Raw genomic sequence first — 22,028 nt, 5'->3', positions numbered from 1 at the left:
CTCACAATCCAGAGCACAACAGTCCCGGCTTCCACTTTAGGATCACTGCCTTGGAAGCATCGCTAATTCCTCAAGCAGACACCTCCTTTCTGAGCGGGCTGCCGTGACTACTTTCCCAGTGCAACATAAGCTGTGACAAAACCTTCCCAAATTAGCTCAGACATCATGCCAAAACAGTTCTCCTGCAGACAGAAGGCACTATGATGCTCCGGATTGATAGAATTTAATTGCCGGAGCACGGTGCGGCAGTCCGCAGCCACCTCCTCTAACGAAATGGTTTGGAAACCCTCGCAAATCTCCCGAATGAGATGGACCCATCAGCAATTTGAGTGCTGCAGGCACAGGCACAGTGAAGGAACACTACAAAGATTACAGTGCCCAGCCCCTGCTAGTGCCAGATGACATGAGAAAGGGCAACGGTCACAGTTTGGGAAGTTCAGCCTGGATATTAGGAAGGAAAAGAGTCATTAGGGAGGCAGTGCAGAACCGGAACAGGATGCCCCGAGAAGCTGCGAGACTTCTGTTTTGGAGAAATTAAAAGTCAGGTTGAGAAAGCCACAGCTGACACGATCCAAGTGAGCAATGATCCCACTTCCAGTGGGAGGTCAGGCTAGATACCTCCAGAGGTCTTTTCCAGCCAACACTTCTTTGATTTCAAGCAGGTTTTTGTTTTTAAGAACTCAAATTATGAACTAATTGAACTCCTCTTGTTTGGTACTTGGTCTGTGAAACCTATTGCACAGGGAACTAGGAGAGCTTCTCATTTCTGAATTCCTTGGATTACTTTTGTTCTCAATTCTTGCCTTCAAACAAGCCTCTCATGTGCATTTCCCCATGTCAGATAGCCCTGACAACATGATCGTGATGCATTTTCCTATAGCTTCAAGTTAATTAAACATTAGATATTTCCAACTGTGTGAAATTCCTCCTAAACCTCTTCTCTGATCATCACAACTTACTGCTCCAGATCAGCTGCCAAACTTGAAGGCCCTGACTGCTTTGATTCTCTTCCACCGCTTGCTACGAGATTTCCTGCTCCCTCTCTGGCTCCTTCAAGTTCTGATCTTCCTCTGACTTCCGAGGGGTAACACTTTCTCATTGGGGTCAGACCTTCTCGTTGGGTTAAGACCTTCTCGTTGGGGTATTCAAATGAAAAAACCAGCAGCATCTTTTCCCTCTCTTTTGCTAAGGGATGTCAGGGTTATCCAAAACACCAGGACTACTTGGAGCAGACTTGGTAACAAACTTCAACACCCACTGCTAAGAGGCAGCCCCAAAAAACAGCAATGAAAAATAAGTTCAAGAGGGTAACAGACCAGGGAGGTTGGTACGTGGCCTTGTATTACCTTGTTCACTGCTTGGAAAACGACACCGGAGAGCCCAAAATGGACGGTGTTGCTTTGTGCAAAAATTGAATCTGGGAAGTGAGAGCTATGCGAGGTACTTAAATATCTTCTGCAATCACCTCTGACACCAGGACTGTGCTTGTATACGATCTGGGCTCTTCAAGAGGCCCTTTAGTTCTTATGCTTCACACAGTCACACCACTGTCTTGTCTGAAGAGGGACGGATTTGAGAAACTCAGAACAACACTGCGTGCTTCCATTTGGACAAATGGGTCAATCATTACACAAAGGAAAGAGGCAGGAGGTGACAAAGATGCTCAAAGTAGTTTTTATTCAAGCAAATCAGAAAAAAAAAACGGTGGCAGAGAGAGATAGTTGTACCTTGGTAAGCGGTAAGGAACAAGAGGGTGAAAATAAGAGATTCAGAGATGAAGAGCAGTCCTTGGACATGCTACACCTTCGGTTTAACTCCAGTCTGCCACGCCGGCTTTCCTCGCAAGAACGCTCTTCAGCTCCAAAGCACACGAAGAAGCCGCTCTCAGCCCAAAGAAAGGCATCACCCTCGCTCGAGGTGGAAGACGCCAAGGAACACCTACACGGTCTAAACTGGGCAAAAGCGGCTGAGGGGACTGTCGCGCTGAGTTTGCTCCCGCCACACTCAGTCACGCTGTGGGAACGTTCCCAACAGCAGCACAAAGATCACTGGGGGGGGATGGATGGTGCTGGGATAACCTTGCATTCCTCTTTGTGCAGGGAGGCTTGGGAGGAGCGGGAGGGAAGAGGAATTTGCCCCCAGGGAGCAGAGAGATTCCAGACGGAGAGGTAAAGGGCTGAGGAAGCATCGTGTGTAAATACACACCGCTGTAAATGCACCCAACTCCCCAAAACTCACCCCCATGGGGTATTTACAGTGTCCAGAGAACAGGACACGTTTCCATGGGACAGTCAGTTAAACAACTGCAGCTCTATCAGTATCTACTCAGTTAATAACAGCACACAGAGGTCCCATGAAGGGATCCAAACCCCCCAGGTACCACACGCGTTCCCAAACAGCCGCCATTGACACGCACGACGCTTCTCCGAAATCTGACTTTGTGCACAAAAAAGCACCAATTGCGAAAAAAGCAAATGCCAATATTGAGTTTATGCTGCAGCGATGGGCTGAAACCGCCTCGGACATCACCTGCAGATGGGGACCCTGCCCCGGCCTCTCGTAGCTACCACTTGGCTCTTCTCCAGCACTCCTTGAAGTCCTCTTACCCCCGACTTTAATTCAGATCTATAACACTGCAAATTCCAGAGAGGGGCAATTCTAACAGCAACAGCAAAAAAGCTTCCACTTTCCTGCAGCATGAAGTGTTTCTTTCTTTGTACAGCAACGCCGTGTGGTTCCACTATCGTTTTCCAACCTAATCTTTTACAATAACGCTCCAAACCAGCATCTCTAAAGGTGCCCTAAAGAGCCCCCAGGGACCAAGCCCCCTTCTGTCACCCTGCCCTGGAAAGGGGTCTCCTCGAAGCCGCGTCCTACCTCCGTCAGCCCGACGTTTTTCCTCTTGATGACGTTCTGTAAACAGTTGCTCAGCGTTCGGGTCAGCAGCAGATTTGTAGATTTTCTAATCATATCATCGACTTCGGTGGAGCTGGGAAGTAGAATTTAAAGAGAGATTTGCAAAATGCTCCGTGAAAGGAAAACCACCCGGAGCCCTCATCACCCAGTCTCCTTCCCAACCCTCTTTTGCCTTATCCATGATCATCCGGGCACCGCTTACAGGCGCTGACATACTAATATATCCCAAAATACCAACAAATTAGGCCTTTTTGTGCATGTGTTGGTAAGGAAGGGGGACTAAACCCATATCCCTGAGCCTCTCTTCTCCCAGGGGCTGGTCCAGCACGGGTGAGAGCTGCCCACAGCACCAACACTGACCCCTGCAGCCAAGCCACTGCCCTGCACACCACGCTGGTGTCTTGCACGTCCACGACACAAGGAGAAAGGGATCAAAAGACCTGCAATAGCGGGAAAAACACAAACCAAACCCTCAAAATACACCCCCCTCCAATGCTCTCGTGGCTCTTTCTTTAACCAAATCAGACTGGCAGCTCTCGCAACGCGTTGTTCGTGTCCTTTGCCAGACGGTTGCAACCGCAGCGTTGCTGAAGTCTGGGGGGGTTGGCTTTCTGCCGAGGCGCTGCTGCCCCTCCGACGTGCACAGCAGCAAAGTGCAACCTCTCCTTTCTGAAGGAGGTTTGGGAAACCCACCCCGACACGGGCTCCTTTGATCTGTCGTTGGCCCTGCATTAGCCCTGACACCACGGGGCTTCATCTCTGGCAGCGCAGTGACAGGCAGCTGCGGGCTGAGAGGAGTTAATAACTTTAAAGGCTCCCGGTAAATCAAGCCCGTGACCTTTTGCTCCTTCTCCTGTTTTACCTGACAAATGGGCCAGATTACAAAGCAGGGATGGACATCAGAAGCAAAAGCAAACCTTGCAGTTAGCCCAGTGCCGGCGTGCAAGGCAGGAGACGTTGGGGTGCTGCTATTGGGGTGCCTGCTGGTGCGGGGATGGGCGCTGCCAGCCCTTGTCCAGCTCACGAATTTCTGTGCCTATTTACTGAGCCAAGCCCTGGTGCATCGGTGCCTGATGCTCGGGAAAGCAAGACTGAACCTTCTCCAACAGCAACCCTGTGGCCGCAGCAGCCTCCTGGACCCGCTCATCCTCCCCGAGCACCGTGCATCCTTCAGTCAACTCAATTTTTGAAGTGATTCAGGACCTGCCTTGTGCTGCTGCATGAGAATGGCACTGAAACCCCTCGAATTCCCAGGAGAAGCGCCAAATATTGTTCCCCGCTCGCATCTCTGAGCGGAGTCACGCTCCTACTTCCGTGAGACCAAGAAAGCCGTGTCTTGCTGCAGCTTTCCCAAGGAACAGCCCAGCTGCACAGCTCCCCGTACGCCCAGCGGCTGCTCGCCACGCTGCGCTCCCCAACAGGTTTCTCTAATATTTCCTTTTCCCTGATGTCTGGAAGTCTGCTTTTCCGACCTACGCGCCTGCCAAGGGCTGACCACTGTCTCCTTCCCAGTTGGACACAAGCGGAGCAGGGCCAGCAACTCGGCAGGACCCAGCTCCCGATAATTTAAATTCAATGTCATCAGCCAAAGGCTCAGTGTGGGTCTCTTCCAGATCACCCCCGCTGATCCCTGTGAGTTTATTTTCCTCCTGCTTAGCAGGGAAGTGCATCCTGTGCCAGCGACGATCAGGGCTAGCCCGCTTCACGTCCCACATGGACCCTTCGGCTTCTTCTCGCAGGGTTTTCATGGGAGGTCCAAGGTGATGCATTTGGGTTTTTGACAGTGTGGAACGGACATCAAAACGTGGGGGGAGAAGATGCCAGCCACTGAATCTTCCTGGTCTTTATACTACGGGTAGGGCTCTCAAATAAAGTTTTACTTAAAGATAAGCACCAAAAAACCCCCCAAACCCACCATGCACACACCCCCCAGGTCCCCCATCATCCCCCAGGAAGAACCAGATTGTCCCCAGTCCTCTCCACCAGACAATAGCGTGGTTAAATATAGCAAGTACAATAAAATCTAACCCTGTGACGATCTACAGACGGTAAAAGAGACACCCGAGGAGATTTAAAGCAAAGGGGTGGTACAAAGGGACCCCACGACACTGGGGGCAGCTGCCTGCTGCTGCCGGAGCGGCATGGGAACTGGGGAAGGGGGCTGGGGAGCGAAAAGGGCTGGACCCACGCTCAGAGGGGGGGAAAGAAAAAATTGCATCGGGAACAACCCATACACAAAGCTCTATCTTTGTACAAGCATCGTGGCCCTTTCGGGATTTTCCCTGGGAAACCCTGAAATGCGAAATATAGGGAGTCACAGAGCCCGTCCCCAAGGGTGGTGGAGGTGCACAACAGCCGAGGTTGGAAGCGGAGCTGGTGGCTGGAGCTTCCAGCATCTGCTGGAACAGATGAAAACATGGGGGTCTGGACACGATGTCAGCCTTTCTCACGAAACCAACGTGGCAATCACGTAGGTTGCGCTGGAAAAGCTTGCTTTTTTTTTAATTCAAACGCCAACCTGTCATCGGGGCGTCGAAATTAAACCAGCCAGTTACCGTCTGGCAGCGTGTACGCCCCGAGACAGTCCCGCTCTTGGCAGGAGCCCGACGCCGCAGCCAGCGCTGATGACACGAGGCTGCCGCAGCACCAAAAGCTTTGTAAATCGCGGGTTTGCTTTAATCACTTGCTTCAGCTGCAGGAACATCTCAACCATGATACCCTCCAAGGCATAAACAAGTGGTGCTTAAGAACATTGCTGAGCACCTTCCGTGCTGCTTCTGCTTCTTCAAAGTGCTTCTAACCGAGTTTTCTCTGCCTAAAAGCACCATTTCCAAAGGTTTCCTATTCTCATCTTGTTTGTTGGCTGCCTAAGCTAGAAAATCAGGCTGTAACTTCAGTTACACGGTGGGTCAAGCTGCCTGGTAACCCCTGGTTGAGTTCCACCAGAGCAAAAGGATCTGTGATATCTCCCACAAGGCCCACACACTGAGTTAAGGAAAAAAAAAGGAAGCATTCCTTGGGTGAAAAAAGAGCAGGATTAGACCAGGTGCTGGATTGCTCTCTCCCAGATTTTCCTTGGTTCAACAGAAGAGGTGCAGGTGGCAACCAGAGCCAGGGGCATCGGCCGTTGCCTTGCCCAGCACCCTCCCAGCTGAAACGATGAAGCAAGTAGCAGCTCACACCGACAGCCCAGATCCCATGGCCAGACCAGCGGGGCCAGTTAGCAAAGAGTAATGGTACCAGTCAGTTGCATGATGCCAACTCTTGACTGTGAAGTAAAGGTTGGACCTTGGCTCAACAGAAAGGCTCAGTTCTCAACATGAAGAAGAAAACAAAAACACCAAATGAACAACATTTGTCATGTGGGCTGCTCGCTACACATGTCTGATGCCAATTTGATCTACCAGCTTCAAACTGGTACAAGCTGGTAGTGCTGTGGTGGTTACTACACCTACACGCTTGGTCCACAACCACAGCCCGCTAGTAACACCGAAACAGCAACGTGGGCTATCAAAGAAACTACGTGTACCTCCTCTCTCCTAAAGCTGACTTCCAAAGGTCCTACCTGATTGAGTTATTCAAGCCTCTGCTTTTTCATTTTTATTTTATTTTGAGCAACTTTACCGATTTCAATTATTTTCAGCACTTTAAGAATTGTATCCCAAATTCCTTCAGGATTGGTGCTTTGTTTGGAAAATCCCCAAACTGAACAATCCAAATCCTGGTAGATTACAGCCGACATCTCATCCTTCCACCCCCTGTTTTTCTGAAGATATTCCCTATCTTTCAAATGGGAAGTTCCACTGGAACCGGCGGAAATCCTCCAGCAAGTGGATACTTTCAAAGACATCTCCTGGATGAACTCAAATACAGGCTTTTTAACAAAGGCAGAACTGCTGAAAACATAAAAGGAGGTTTTCCTTCTCCTAATCAAATTAACAGAGCCACACAAAAGAAAAATGCAAGCCCTGTAAACGCACACTAAGCTCCAAGTTTGCTTCAAACACTTTAAAAGCAAAGTAACTTTCACAAGCCTATCAACATAAAGGAGAACGCTCCTGTCCAACAAATACAAGGAGTCAGCTTAAAAAAATAATGAGGAAAAAACCATGAGCTACATTTTCTGACATCGGCTCTGCTCTTCAGGAAAAGACCGCAGAGCATTTAAGCGAACTGTCTGGGTTAATGACAGCTGATGTCCCGTATCCCATAGCAGTAGTCATGACCTTCAGGCCTCCCGTGACTGACAGGCTGACCCCAGTCACTCCAGGGTGCAAGGTAAATGACAACCAAAGAAGAAAAAGAAAGAGAAGAGAAAGAAAACTTGCTGCCGGCTTTGTAGCCAAGCTTCCTAATAAAACCTAATTCAAGCTGTCAGGGTGAAATGAAGAAAGTGTCAACAGGGGTTTTCAGAGAAATATTCCAAATGTTTGGCTAGAAAAGCCAGGAGCCGGGCTCCCTTCCCCCAGCCCAACACCGCTCCTCAAAAAGGGCTGGAAAATCCAATGTCGAAAGGAATTTTAATAACGTGTCCAGGGGGACCCCTGAGGAGGGACCCAAGGGGACACTTTTCTTCCCTTCCCTGACAAACCCAATCACCTCCGTAATGGTGAAGAGCACAAAACTCGGGAGGGAAGTGCCAGCGGAGGGGTTCGGTGAAACCAGCATCCGTGTGAAATAGGACCATCCTGTCGGCTTTCGAAACCGAGAGGTTTAATGGTGACCCGCAGGTTAAGAGCCCTGGGAGCCACCAAAGAGAACAACCTGCCACCAGTGAAAGGCTGAGATTAAACGGGGGGGGGTGAGAAACATCCTGTGCTTCCACGCCAACCCATGAGCTACCGCGTCCTCTAGCAGAAGACGGAGAGAACGCGCCCCTCCAAATTGCTACCCCTTGCACAAAGGAAGAGAATTAAAACCCTGAAGAGCTTTGTGTAGGCACTGAAACATCTGGTGAGTCCCCAGAACGCTGCCCTCGTGTCACGTCAGCCACGTCCACCGCGAGGCCGCGGCCAGGATGTGAAGCTGCCAAGGGAGGTGAAACCCCACACGCTGCCCGACCCCTCGCCAGTGCGGTGCTGTGAAGAGAGGAGAAAAACGACCCCTCCTCCTTCCAGTAAAAATCTCGTTATTCATTGAAACACCTCTACCAAGTTGAGGACATCACTGGGTGCAAAAAGAAAGCACCAACTTGTAGTTTCTGGCCAATACAGTTGTTTCCCAGTCTCACACATATACATACGGGCAAAACCGGCATCAAGGCACCTTGGGGTGGAGAAGGGAGGAGTATTTTGGAGGCTTTAAAAAAAAAAATAAATCAGATTCTTTGTATGCAAACTCCCATGGGAAACGAGAACAGCAAAACCCCTAAACCAGCAGCTGAAACTCGTCAACACACATTAAATCCAAACCTCAAGAGTTTTCCTGCCCACGCGCTCCTTGAGGGACAGTCCGGGGAGGCCACACGGAGACTGTAAGTGTTACACCAGGCACTGACCCAATGACAGGTGGACACCACGATCCTTCTCGAGACAACCAGACTCGTCTAGTTGGTACAACTGACTCAGAAACACCTCAGAGGAAACGGCTCCCTCACTTTGTATTCAGTGAGCGCAGTCCTGAGCTATCTGTCCCTCCATGAGGCAGCTCTTTTCGAAGACTTGGCCAGCCCTTTGCACGTGATGAATGCCACCGCTCCGAGGAGACCCCCAGCCACCTCCAGCCTGGACAGGATATATCCAAGCACTTGAGCAGCATGAAGGGCTCAGGAAGAGAATTCCTACTGTAAACCTGTTGAGATCTTTCAGTGCAGACCAAACCTCCGTATTACAACCATTAGCACACTCATCCCCTACCTCAGATGAAGGTCTTCTGAAAACTTCAGGCAGGCGTAGATGAATTCCTTAATCTGATTGTAAACTTTAGGCACAAACTCAGAAAAGGGGAACTTCTTTGGAAACGGTTGCTGTAAAATACAGGAGAGAATTCAAGTCGAAGAGCAGATATTTGCCAGGGGTGACGACCGCTTCCCAGCAACACGTTCCAGGCAGTTAAAATTAATTCTAGTATTTAGCTACGGCCAGCAATGAACCAACAAGCCAGCATCTATGGTATATTATATAAACATTTCAGCCAAGGGAAAGCCCAGATAATCACTCACAAATGGCACACGGGTGCGTAAGGGATTTGGAGTCTCACACAGGCTGGAAGGAAACTTGCAGCTAGGAGGGAGCAAGCAGCACAACTGGACCCCTATTCCCTCTCCCAACTCCCCATCTCAGATGAAAAAAGCCCACTGGAGAGCTCCTTGGCTTTCATCTCCCACCGTGCACAAGGTGTTTCCCTTGGTCACCTCCCACAGCGGCTGCCCAAAGCGAGCACTTGCTCACACCACCAAAAGCCAAGAGGAAACAGATGTCCTACACCAACTTTTTCCAACCAGCTTTTACCCGTAGCGCACACACGGCTGGGAGGTGCAGAGCGTAACGGGAAGAAGCTGGACCCCACGATACCATTCTGGGGGGGGAAGGACACAGACTCTCTGAAATCTAAACACTTGGCTTGGATCGAAAACCCTCCCAGCCCTAATTAAGTTCACCAGGCTCGGAGCTCACCGGCTGCCAGATGTGGAGCAGAAGGCCAAGCAGGCTTTTAAGGGACACTGGGCTAGGTCAAATTTGGCTACACTTGGGTTTTGCAAGCACACACTTCTAGCAAAGCCAAGATACACCACTTGGCTCAGCTCTTTGTTTTTTAAATAGGAGATTAAAACCAATAAAGGTCAATAACATAGTTCAGAAACTGGGAATAAAATGCCAGTTGGAAGCAGGTATTTCTGCTCTCTTGCCTGCTGCAAGCACTGTTCAGCTGCGATGGCACACTCATGATCCGAAAACAAAACCGACGAGATATTGCTACACGCGCTCTCCTCATCCGCACCAGGAGAAATGCATCACATGGAAAACATACTTGTTCTTTCCCCTTGTTTTAGTTTTGTTGTTGTTGTTGTTGATCTGGTTTGGGGTTTGGGTGAGGTGGGGGTTTTTTTGACGTTTTCATTGGCAGTTCTCAAAGCCACTAACAAGGGCGTGGGTTTTCCCTGCACCACCAGACACGCTGTCCCACCGTCCTCATTTCAAGATTTACCTTTTCAAGTTCTGCATCCTGGAACGGGAACTGTCCAACTATTTTCTTATAAACTTCTTCATTTGTCACTGGGATGGGACTGTAGTTATCAGAATCAAGTATATTTCTGAGAAAAGAAAAGTTAGAAAGACAACTCTGCCATGACAGACCAACCAGAACTTTGCAGATTTACTGATCGGTCGGGAAGCTCTTAAGAAGTAGGTGCCAGTCTAAGATGTGATCCCATGGGCCTAAACTTCTCCCCAGGTTTGTGACTGCTGAAATCATCTTTGCTGCAGCCAAACCCCACGATCTTGCCCAGTTCCCTGCCTTCACCCTGTGTAAAGCCACAACCAGAGCTTAATGGGGATTTTAGTCCAGACTGGAGCTTCAGCAGCAGCCCCTGGCAAAGCCCAGGTGACCTTCAGTCCTGTCTGACTCAGGGAAGTTGGATGCTGAGCTGCCAGGGCATTGACAATTCTCCAGCACCTCTTCCCAATGCCCCATGCTCTGAGACAACTCAATCCTCCTGGGATGCCCTGGAGGACAATCACGGGATGAGCTGGTGGCTCCAGAGCACAGCATGGGACCCTGGGTAATAGACCATGCCCTCCCTGCAGGCAACTGCTCACCTCACGGACAGCCTAGAGCAGCAGCACAGGGATGTGCCACCGACGTCCCCAGAGGCACGCAGCTCAGTGCTGGAGTGAGGGCACAGTAACGCTGCTGCACCACCAGATCTTTGCACCCCTTCCATCTACCAATTGTCAGTGTGAGCTCCATAACGAAGCCATAACCAGACCCCTCTGGGATGTAAAACCTCCGGGCGACACCAATTTATCGCACAGATCTCACCACACACAACATAAGAAAGACACGGAGCTGCTCGAGCAGATCCAGAGGAGGCCACAAAGATGCTCAGGGGCCGGAGCAGCTCCCTGTGAGGACAGGCTGGGAGAGTTGGGGGTGTTCAGCCTGGAGAAGAGAAGGCTCCGGGGAGACCTTAGAGCGGCTTCCAGTGCTGAAAGGGGCTGCAGGAGAGGTGGGGAGGGACTCTGGATCAGGGGGTGGTGACAGGACGAGGGGTAACGGTTTCACACTGCAAGAGGGGAGATTGAGATGAGATCTTGGGAAGAAATTCTTCCCTGGGAGGGCGGTGAGGCCCTGGCCCAGGCTGCCCAGAGCAGCTGGGGCTGCCCCCTCCCTGGCAGGGCTCAAGGCCAGGCTGGATGGGGCTGGGAGCGACCTGCTCTGGTGGGAGGTGTCCCTGCCCAGGGCAGGGGGTGGAACTGGGTGAGCTTTGAAGGTCCCTTCCAACCCAAACCATGCTGTGATTCTACGATCCTCACAACTCTATTTAAACTGGCACTCTCTGGGCAAGCAGACCCCAGGCTAAAGCTTACTGTTGCCCAAAATTTAAATTATGAGCTTGCTACTAATTTCTCAAAAGATTTTAATTATGGGCCAAAACCACCCTGTAAGGCACACCTTAGGAGTTCGCTTAAAGAGCTTCTTACCGGAAAACTCCTGACCATTTCTTTAGCAGGGTTTCACTATACTGGTCCTGGATCTCCAACAGCATGTCAAAGAGCTGGTTCACTGGGAAGCCGTATCCCTGCGGCGGGGTGGGGGAAGAAAGCAACGTCAGGTAAGAACGAGTCACCAACAGGCAGCTGGAGATTATTTTTTCTATTTAATAGGGAGCACGTGGGCAAATTCTCCCCTACCACCACCACAGAGGTGAGCGGTGCTGGTGGAGGGATTTAGGCGGTGATTTACCGAGGTGGTAGGACCAGGGGCTATTAAAGGCTGGGCAAGGTGAGGGTAGGAGGCTTGGGCAGGGTGGCCAAGGCTTGTTCCTTGCCCACGGGCTGGCCACCCCACGCACAGAGCAAACCACGCTGTCCACTGGGCCCCTCAATCCATGCACTGGCAAAAAAGCAGCAGGGCCACCACAGCAAGCCCACACCGGCCACTGAACCCCCTTGACGGGCACCCTCTGCCAGCAGCCCAACCGCTGAGCCGTCGCCCCCAGCCACGTACCTGGAGTGTATCTGCAAAGAGGACGATGAGGTTCTTCAAGTCTAACACCAGGCTTGGGTCCGAGCAGTAGGACTGTAAAGAAAGGGGGAAATTAAAACCTGGTTTTAACTGCAGCATGCGGGAAAAATCTTGCCCTCAGCCCTCCTGCGTTATCACTTGAGCGATAATAAACACAGAGGCACGCCGTACAGCCTTAGGACCAGCAGCTTTCATCCTACAGCCCACGCCCTAACGCTGTACAGGGCAAGGGAAGGCACGCTGATAAGGGTGTCTGTCCTCGTAACACACTGCTCTTGAGGCTCTCGGTGATGAATAAGGATTTCGGTTGCTCTAGAGATACCTGAAGTGTCTCTAAGATTACCCAGGAGCTGCCGGAGAAGCGAGAGGAGACGAAGCAAATCAGCGCGCTGTCACGCCAAGACGCCAGCAGCGCCTCTCATCGAATATTTAGGGTGTTGTGTCTGACGGTAATGAAGCATCGCAGCGAGGCATCCCCGAGCCCCGCGCGAAGGCTGCATGGCTAAGTGGTTCAGGCTGAGAAAAAACATGCTGCATGCCTCTACTTCAGCAACATTAATGGGCAGAGCTACAACACAAGTATTTACTGCGGGTCAGGACCCTGCTCAAAACCCTGAAGGCACAATTCGGTGTAAGGACAGCGCTGACTGTCCTCCCCAGAGCCACCCCGTGTTACCCACAGGCTTTGTGTGCTCTCTGGACACAGCAGACGACTGCCCTAGGCTGAAATACGTAAAGTTTCAGACAGATTCTTCCCAAATATAGAATCAGCGATCATAAGCTGGAAAGAGAAACAGATTTAAAGCTCACTGGAAACGCAAGGAGGAACGACTCCATTAATCAACGTGAAAGACTGGAAGAGACACATTTTCCATTTCACTGTCCAAAAAAGAAAGTCAGAAAAGAAAGATAATGCCCTAAAGCTATCAGAAGTGATAAAAGATGTCCCTGTCTGCAGCAAGGAAGAAAATCCAGGGAGAAGTTTGGCCGACCGGGAAGAACTCGAACAGCCTCAGCACCACGAGAGCCCTCCATCAAGTCTCAATGGGCTGGATGGCACCGGTCTATATGGGAGCTGTGGGACGAGCAGGGCTTGGAGATAACGGTGACGACCACAGTATTAGCGTTGAGAAATCACGCAAGGTTTCATGACTACCGAAGAAAACCCTCTCCTGGCAGCCACTTCACGCATTAAGCTTGGCATCACTTTAAACAACTTGTCAGGGCAACAAAGCTGGTAAAATGGAAAAACACCGTGTTTGTACCTGGCGTACTCTCGCCGAGCAGAAAACCCCACTTAAAAGGAAAATAAACACAGGTTTACAACAGCGGGGTGTACATCTTTGTGCTGATCCCCTTCCGTAACGCAGGAGCTTAGGGGAAGGAGGCAGCTTTCCAGTCCATGCAACCGCCGTGCCAGCCAGAGCCGGCGCACCCCGGGAAGCCTCCGGGGTCCCTCAGCTCCAGGTCCATCACCTGGATTATCCCCACCCACGCAGGTAAAGCCAAGCAGCTCTGCAGCAGCACCGCCCGTGGGCGACCACGCGAGGCTGAAGCCAGGGGCACGTAAAGGCAGAGCTCGGTGGGGGTTGGAGGAAGCAGCACCTTCCAGGCAGCGATTTTTGGGTTTTCTCGGTAAAGAGCATTGACAGCCTTCTCACTTGGGTACCACCACGTGCACGTTGCATCCCGCCAGATGCACGGACACGGCCCTGCGGCACCCTCCTGCTCTCGGATGGCGCTGCCTTCCAGGAGCAGCAGCGGGACGCCCGTGATGGAATATTTCATTTTTCCTGGAGAAAATGGCCCGACGATTTGAAAACGGACTTGTGGAAAGTCATTACTGCTTATGGTCCAACGCAATTTTTTCATCCCATTAACCAAGAGTGTTTTCAGAAAACTCCAGTGCTCCCAGCTGGGCCAGTACAACTTGTGTATCAGGCCACACCAAAATGAAAAAAAAAAATGTACATTCTTTGCAATTGGCTTTGGCTTTTTTTGCTCAAGAAGAGAAACAGCGAAGCAAGAAGCGATTTTTCCAAACTTGTTTCAGTATTAAACAAAAGAAATCTATTCAGTGTCTTTTTACACCCAAATGATTTGCAGTTTGACGGCAGCCCGTTCACGGCCACGAACTTTAAGGGAATATCAAACAGGGTCATCATTCCACCTGCCAAACAGACACCTTTTTTCCCCAGTTTTCCCGGACAAAACGACTCCCTCTGCTGGCGCTTTTTCAAAAGTGATCAGCGAAGTCACGGGGAAAAATATCAAACCACTCTTTTCTTCTTTCCAGTCCCCCAAAACATCGAGAGTTTGGCGCAGGGAAACGCAGCGCGTCACGAGGTGAAAAAAGCTGGAGAAAGCTTTTGGGGAAGCAGCAGCGTGCCTTCACGTTCTTGTTTGAAACAGGGCCATTGGAAAAGAGGCGAAACAAAGAATACTGCCGTAAAAGCCAGTATTTCCAGCGCGTCAAGTCACACTCAAGCAACAGCTGAGCGACCCGAGGCTGATACTTACTGAATGTGTCCTCAGCGCTGCAATGGTTTTGGATAACGCCATCTCCCACAGCTCATCGATGTAGGCTCTATTTACCAAGCCCTGCGTGGTGTGCAAGATGTGATCTTCGACTACGAAAAACCTACGGGAGAGGAGAAAACGGCCCGGCGACCGAAAGTCACGGGTTTTGAGACGTCAAGGGAGACCCGCACACACCGCATCTGCACGGCCACAGATCTCCAGAGCAAGCTCCGATTTGCAGTAGTACCTCTATCAAATATAGCCAACGCTAAACACTTTATTCACCTATTTCCAACATCACAGTATTTTATATGATGTTTTGCCGTCTTAAAGAAGTGAGCTAAAACACCGTTGCTCCTAGTAGTGCCACTCTGCGTACACACAAAGGCAGAATTTCCCCTCTCTAAGTTCTCCGCCTCGTTATTCCAACAAGAACCGCCGATTAAACTCTGCTCCAGCCAGCAGCAACCCCATTACAATTGGTTAACTGCAGGGAAAACCAGCCAAACTGCAGGAAAAATACTTTACCCGCAGGGAAAATACCCCCTTGCACCCCGAGACACCACACGCTCACAGCCGTTTAAAGGCAATCAGTTCCCTCCAATCTCCGGTTACCAAACACGCTGGCCAAAAAGAAACGGTGTTGTTCAGGGGGCGAGCGTGGCACCCCACATTTTAAACAGGGACGCAGAAATTCTCAGCTGTGGTTTGTCGGGGAAGTTCAGCCCAGGAGCACGGAGCTGCCTGAGAGGGCGAGCAGCACGCAGCGCGTCTGCGACGGTCGCCGTTAGATGTTGAAATTATTATCTTTGGCGGAGAAATTTCAACATCATGCCCCGTCTTTGCTAGATCAGGGGTCTCAGGGTGCCTCCTCTTAGAGCTCGGCTGGTTTTGGAAGACTCTTGTCAAATTTGAGTGCAGTAATAAGAACAGAGGCTTGAGAATCACCTCCTTTACCGGGAAAATAATCAAAGAATAATTATCAAATAGTAACGACTAATTAAGGCAGAGGCCTATTCATCTCATTAGCAGGGCAAGTAGATGCACACAGTCCACAGAGATTATTTATCCTCAAATCCCCAGAAACGCACTTGCTGGTACGAGAGCTGGCAGGTTCCTCCACGCTCCCACTAGTGACACAGCAAAGTTCAGGGGTGCTATAAAATACACTCTGAAACACTTAAAAAGCCCAAACCGCCTTTTTTTGCTGTTGTTGTTGTGTTTTGGCTCCCTTTAAGGACCCTCAAAAAGATCAACATTCCCTCCTCTCGCTTTCTTTTTGGGCTCCTCAACCCCACGGCGCGCACGTATTTAGCGAGGACGTATATAAAAAGAACACCTACCCTACAATTTGATTAAAATACTTCCTGTAGCCATCTAAAGTTTCATGCTGCAAGAAAGAAAAAGTGAGCAAAGATTAAAACAGAGGCGGCCAAGAGCAACTGGAAACCAATCAGAGACCACCCGCCAGCACCCAGCGAGCACCCTCCGCTCCTTTACTCGGCACGGCCAGTTTCGGCACCGCAAGTCGGGGACCATCGTACCATGTTGGAAGGTGGCTGCAGGACCAATCTGGCTTGTTTTCTTCTCTGCTTCCTGTAGTAGTTCTCAAAGGTTTCTCGGGCACCCTGGAAAACAGAAAAGATTAATTCAAGTAATTGTATCAATTTGCATTAACCATCGACTTGCGACATCCTGCATTCACCGTCAACTGGCAACCTACTGCGTTCCAGATGCAAACCTCACACTCCTCCAGCACAGCTGTGCAACACTTCTCTGCAACATTCAATCCAAATACCAGATGACAAAGAGTTTTACTCTAAGCACCAAGTCAAACAACCCAGCTATTCAGGTAGAACAACAGCTGATGAACTCCTCTGGACCCGCTTTCCGACATCGCCGTGCAGACGGGGTATACGGAGGTGTGCGACCGGCTCCTCTACCGGACCATAATGTGGACAAACACCAGATTTACTTAACCGTGGGGGCAGCGAAACAACCCATTTCTAGTGTTACCAAAAAGAAAGCGGGGACAAACAATGCCAGAAATTATTCCACCGATTCACAGGTTTGATGCAAAGCCACAGACATCAGGGAATGTCAGAAAAACGTGCCGGTGTGAGTCACAGCAAGTTATGAGACCGGTCTATATAGTCAGGAAAAATAACATGGGGTTTTGAGCTCCTTTTTTCCCCAACTTTACTGTGGGTCTGAGCCTGCAGAGGAGAGCTGGTTAGTCCCAAAAGCCAAAGATCCGAGCTCCCCTCCACGGGCATCACCCACCCCCGCCGGGCGCTGCGGCGAGGACCTGAACCGCTCCTCGGGGGCCTTCGTCCGTAGGTGGCTTGTCTTACCAAGCCAGGCTACATCTGAGCATCCCCACCCAGGCAGCAAACCCATGAGGATCCTCAAATGCCATCGACCTGCTGAAGCGTTCAGACGTCCGCCTCCCGCCCCGGTCCCCTAGGCTATGTAAAACCTTGCCGTTTTATCCCTGCCTGTGCCTCCCTCCTCCACGCCCGCGCTGTTTTATGTCTGAAATTGGATTATAAACACTTCAGAGAAGGGACAAGGTCTTGCTTTGAACTGTTCTGAGCCAAAAAGAATCTCATTTGGAATTCACAACACAAACAACACACAACAACAAATATCACCTGAGCGAGGCACCAGATGTCAACCTTCTCGACTACAAAAAATAAATTAACTAAAAGAAAAACCTGATGCTAATTTAATGATTCTCCAGCTACTACGGCATTACACAACCAGGCTGCCTTAGGATGCCCTCAGCTGCAGGGGTCTTATGAAATATCTGCAACGAACCCTTGAGGAGCTGTAGCCCGACTTGCTCCTTGTCTTCTACAAGCTGGAGCTCGAGGCTTCAACAAAAAAATCAGCCTTGCTGACGTCCCAGGAGCATTCCCACCCGCTGCTGCCCTTCCCAACAGTGCTAAAATCCATCAAATAAACCTGCTGGTGACCATGCACGTGCATGGCAAAGATTACGCAGATTTATTTTATTCTCCTACCGTGAGGGCGGTGAGGCCCTGGCCCAGGCTGCCCAGAGCAGCTGTGGCTGCCCCCTCCCTGGCAGGGCTCAAGGCCAGGCTGGATGGGGCTGGGAGCGACCTGCTCTGGTGGGAGGTGTCCCTGCCCAGGGCAGGGGGTTGGACTGGATGGTCTTGGAGGTCCTTTCCAACCCAAACCACACCATGACTCTATTCTGTGACTCTACACTGCGGATTTGTCTCTGAATTATACTTCTTATCTTAGCTGAATATCAGAGGTGCGCAGGACGAGCAGCTCCTGACCCGTGCTGGGCACATCCATCCAACCACCAGTGGTGCCAACACCCTGGCAAGGGACAAATCTGGATCGGGTATAAATCCCAGCCTTCCTCCTGCAATCAAGTTAAGCATCTGCTTGATTTCTCCTGCAACCAAATGAAGCATCTGACATTTTAAGAAAGCTTTTCAGACACAGAATCTGTCTGGGAACCAGCATTTCCACGTCATATGTCTCCTCCATGCTCTCAAAAGTGGTTTCCCCCTGGAAAATGGAGGGTCACGAGGCAGAATTATTACAACTTTTAATCAAGCTAAGTGCTAGCTCCCCTCAGAGGACCTACAAGCAGGGAGCTGACCTCCCTTCGAGCTCCTCTCCCAGGCCTGGGCGACGGTGCTTCTCAGGATGTTGGCGTTACCCATCTCCTCTCAATTTTGGTGGTGCCACAGGAGAACCAAGACAGAACAAGCTGTCCCACTCCCACCCCACCACTGATCGGACCAGACTGAAGATATCTATTAAATCCTGCTGGGTCTCGTCTCTCAAAACCTACACAAGGCAGCACAAAAAAACCCTGATCATCTCCATCCCGACCACAAGAGCAACTCATCTCTGGTGGTGTCACTGAGTGAAGCTACTCACTAACCTAGCGCAGCCCGCTGCTGCCAGGGAATTTGTGGTGCAAATTCAAAACTGAAGGTGTTTTCTTCCCATTTCTTCAATAAATTAATGTACAGCACCATCGAAGGCACCATCGAAGGCACCATCAAAGGCACCATCAAAGGCACCATCGAAGGCACCATCGAAGGCACCATCGAAGGCACCATCGAAGGCACCATCGAAGGCACCATCGAAGGCACCATCGAAGGCACCATCGAAGGCACCATCGAAGGCACCATCGAAGGCACCATCGAAGGCAAGAGCAGACACAGGTTCAGCCACAGCCGCCAGTCGCTCACACCAACCACCGCGCTGAGCTTTATGCACCCTCATAGGGAAGTCAGTGAGGAATTCCCCGTTACTGAACATGCAGAAGCTGCCATTTCCCCAAGACACACAAGTGAGATTTTATGGTGACCTCGAGGATCTACCAGCGACTTGGAAAGCGGCTCACCAGGAGCAGGAGGCCGCTCTGAAACCCATCAACCCTTTTAAGACCAGATTTTGAAGATTTCTGCTACGACTACGCCACAGCAATTCACTTCAGCTGAAATCCCTTTCCCTCATCCCTCCAAGTGAGCTCTGAAGAGAGATCCTCCCTGCTCACCCCACCCTCCTCACACATTTCTTCAGGAAAGAAAGGCCAAGAAGTCATCCCACACGCAGCTCCGTTTCCAGCACAGCTCTGCCCATCACCCTGAGACATCACAGACTTTGTCCTGTAGCTGTTCACCTCATTAAAATGCTTCTCCATTGGATGTGTCCATTTTCCCACCAGTTCCTCAGGAGCACCCATAGGATGGTGGAGGCCACCAGGTGCCGGGAGAGGCAGAAGCCACCCGGTCGTGGGGGACAGGGCAGCGGGAAGCCCGTGTCCGAACAGCCAAGATCCGAAACCCCTGACCCCATCATTCAGCCCCTTCGCCACTGGGGACAACCCACAAGCCAGGTTTCTATCTCTATTTCACTGATGGCTTTGATGAAGATGAAACATCTGGACCAGCTTCAGAATATTCTCAGAAAATCAAACTATTTTGCATTGTGCTCCCAGAGGAAAAATTGTTTTCCACAGACACAAGAAGCAAGAGTGTTCTGAGCTGGGCTGGACATATCACAGGAAGGATTCACTATAAACCTGCCTCTCAACCTTGGAGGGAAGCCCCTTCAGCCTCCCAGGGTGCTTAGAAGGTTTTGGATGCCAGGTCCTCCTTGCTCCAACCCAACAAATGGCTTTAACCGAAGAAGAGAAGGAACAGCAAAAACCTTAGAAACCATTCCCAAAAAAATGCAGACCATATTCACATTTTAACAGTTGCCCTAAAATTTATGGCCTAGAGACCTGCCAATTTGACCAAAACCCATCTCCCTCCCAATGCGCTGTTTCCTCTTATTTTCTTTCTGGAGCCTTTTTGGACAAAAAAACTTCTCCTCCCCAAAACAACTCTCTCGACACTATCCACATTTTTCTTCTGCACAATTTCATCCTTCTCTCGTAAGTGCATTCCTCCACAATTTCCCGACATCTTTTCATCACTCACGTATTATATTCTCCTAAAAATGGGAAGGCTTTCTTCCCCTCGGTGGCACTTTTAGCTTAGACCACCCCGTTTCACACATTTGACCTATTTAAGACTATTCAACTTACCAGGTCTTCAGCTACTACTACTCCCCTGTACTCTATTTGTTATTAGTGTTTTCCTCTGGACAAAAAAAAAAAGGGGGGGGGGGGGGCAAAAACCAAACAAACAGAAATAAACCACACCAAAAAACCAACCAGGACAGCCCACAAGACCCCGGTTTTATAGACGACTCCTCTGAAACACCACGTAGTATTTACACACTTCAATGCCAATCTCTCGCAGCCCCACGCCTGGTGGGTTTAACCGATCCCATCCTTACCTCCAGTTTTCAAACGCAGTATTTTGGGACCTAAATGCTGTAGACAAGGTATCGTGAGAGGTGACTGAGAGCATCACTGAGCCACCCGGGCTGTCCAGGCTCAGCCTCTCGCAGCAGGCAGGTACGCCCGCATCTGCTTAGGCGGGGAACTGCCCGCATCACAGACTTGCTCCGAAACCTCTGGCACGGCACCCAAACGGATCACCACCTTCATCAACCAACGCTTCGATAAAAACACCGGGCTGGAGCCCACCTGCATGTGAGCACACAAGCTCGGAGCAGAGCTGTGAGTGTACGTGCCCTACTCCTGCTCTCCGTGTCCCCTTGGTGGGAAACAGTCCCACTACTTTCCTGCTTCTCCCTTCTCCTAAAAGTGGCTGGTTTGCTCTGTAAAGATGTGTTGCACCTGCAACGTTGTTCTTTTTCAACAAAACCCACGACGCACAAGCAGACCGCAAGCAGCACACGGCAGGCCTGAGAACGAGGATCGCTTGGGCAAGACCACTGAAGGAGCAACTCCCAGCCCCAACCTCTCAGGGACTTCCAAATCCACCACCAACCTTCTGCAGAAGCAAGATGCTGCTAACACCTATCGTTACAGAGGCACCATCCCTGCTGCCTCTGGGTTTCTTGTGAGCTCCACCCGTAACTTGGGGCAAACCAAGTACTCTGGTGGGGAGAGCAAACGGAGGTCCCTTTCCTATTCATCTGTTCGGTTGTAATGAGAAGAGGTTTCACCCAATTCTCAATCTCTAAGTGAGCAGGAAGAATCCAAAGCTGCGCTTCCAAACTACACATTTATTGTAACCACTAGTCCAGGAAAAACCCTCAATAATGCCTCATCTTTTCAAAATTACCAGCAGAACTTTCCTTCTCAAATTAGCTTCAGAGTTCACAGAGTTGGCAAGGAGAGGCAGATAATTAAGATCGTAGATGAACACCACATAAGGGAAAACAGAATATAATCACAAGAATGCTAAAATAACAGCTAAAAAAACCCCCCAAAAATTTCATCATTCAGGAGCAGCAGAGAGCTGAAAGCAAATCTAGCTGTGAATTACACCGGGAAAACCGTGCTGTAAGTTCTATCCTGCTCCTGTCCTCAGCAAATCATTAAAATGCCCAGTAAAATGGGACTTTTTGGATCCAGAATCTGTAGATGACAGTATTTTAGACAACTAAATTTCTGCTTACCTGGAAGCAGAACTGCACCCTGTGTACTTCACGTAATGATAATTTACCGGCTGCATACAACCGGGTAACACGGGCCATCAACGACGCATCACTCCCATGGGGACGTTACTGGCTGAGCCATCTCAAACACATTGTATTTGCTACACCGTTAGTCCATTCCCTAAAAATGAGTGGATCTCCCAAGCTCTTGGACTAAAATACCACCACAATGATAGTAAGCAAGGTGATGTGCTATGACAATATAGGCTGAGTAGATTCCTTCCTTGATAAACCCAAGTCGTGCTTAGTTTACTGCACATACGTGAACACCAGTTAATCACATATGTGAACACCAGTTAATCACGTATGCAGAACAAGCAGAATTAGCCCAA

General features: G+C 50.2%; 1 protein-coding gene across 5 annotated transcripts in view; it reads right to left on the bottom strand.

The window, feature by feature from the left end:
- The window catches only part of EXOC6B (exocyst complex component 6B), a 306,693-nt gene that overhangs the window by 101,636 nt on the left and 183,029 nt on the right, over positions 1-22,028 (bottom strand). For all 5 annotated transcript variants that reach the window (XM_086463893.1, XM_086463895.1, XM_086463894.1 and 2 more), the window contains 8 exons: positions 16,167-16,250; positions 15,966-16,012; positions 14,623-14,743; positions 12,085-12,156; positions 11,559-11,656; positions 10,063-10,168; positions 8,772-8,881; positions 2,878-2,989 (listed from right to left, as the gene is read on the bottom strand). In XM_086463893.1, coding sequence (XP_086320019.1) covers positions 2,878-2,989; positions 8,772-8,881; positions 10,063-10,168; positions 11,559-11,656; positions 12,085-12,156; positions 14,623-14,743; positions 15,966-16,012; positions 16,167-16,250 — 750 coding nt within the window. The remainder of the gene's footprint in view (positions 1-2,877; positions 2,990-8,771; positions 8,882-10,062; positions 10,169-11,558; positions 11,657-12,084; positions 12,157-14,622; positions 14,744-15,965; positions 16,013-16,166; positions 16,251-22,028) is intronic.

This window comes from Leptosomus discolor, chromosome 4 (genome assembly GCF_034619465.1).
Source record: "Leptosomus discolor isolate bLepDis1 chromosome 4, bLepDis1.hap2, whole genome shotgun sequence".
Classification (NCBI taxonomy): domain Eukaryota; kingdom Metazoa; phylum Chordata; class Aves; order Leptosomiformes; family Leptosomidae; genus Leptosomus; species Leptosomus discolor.
Note: the sequence above shows the minus strand (reverse complement) of the source record. Positions and strands in the feature narration are given on the sequence as shown.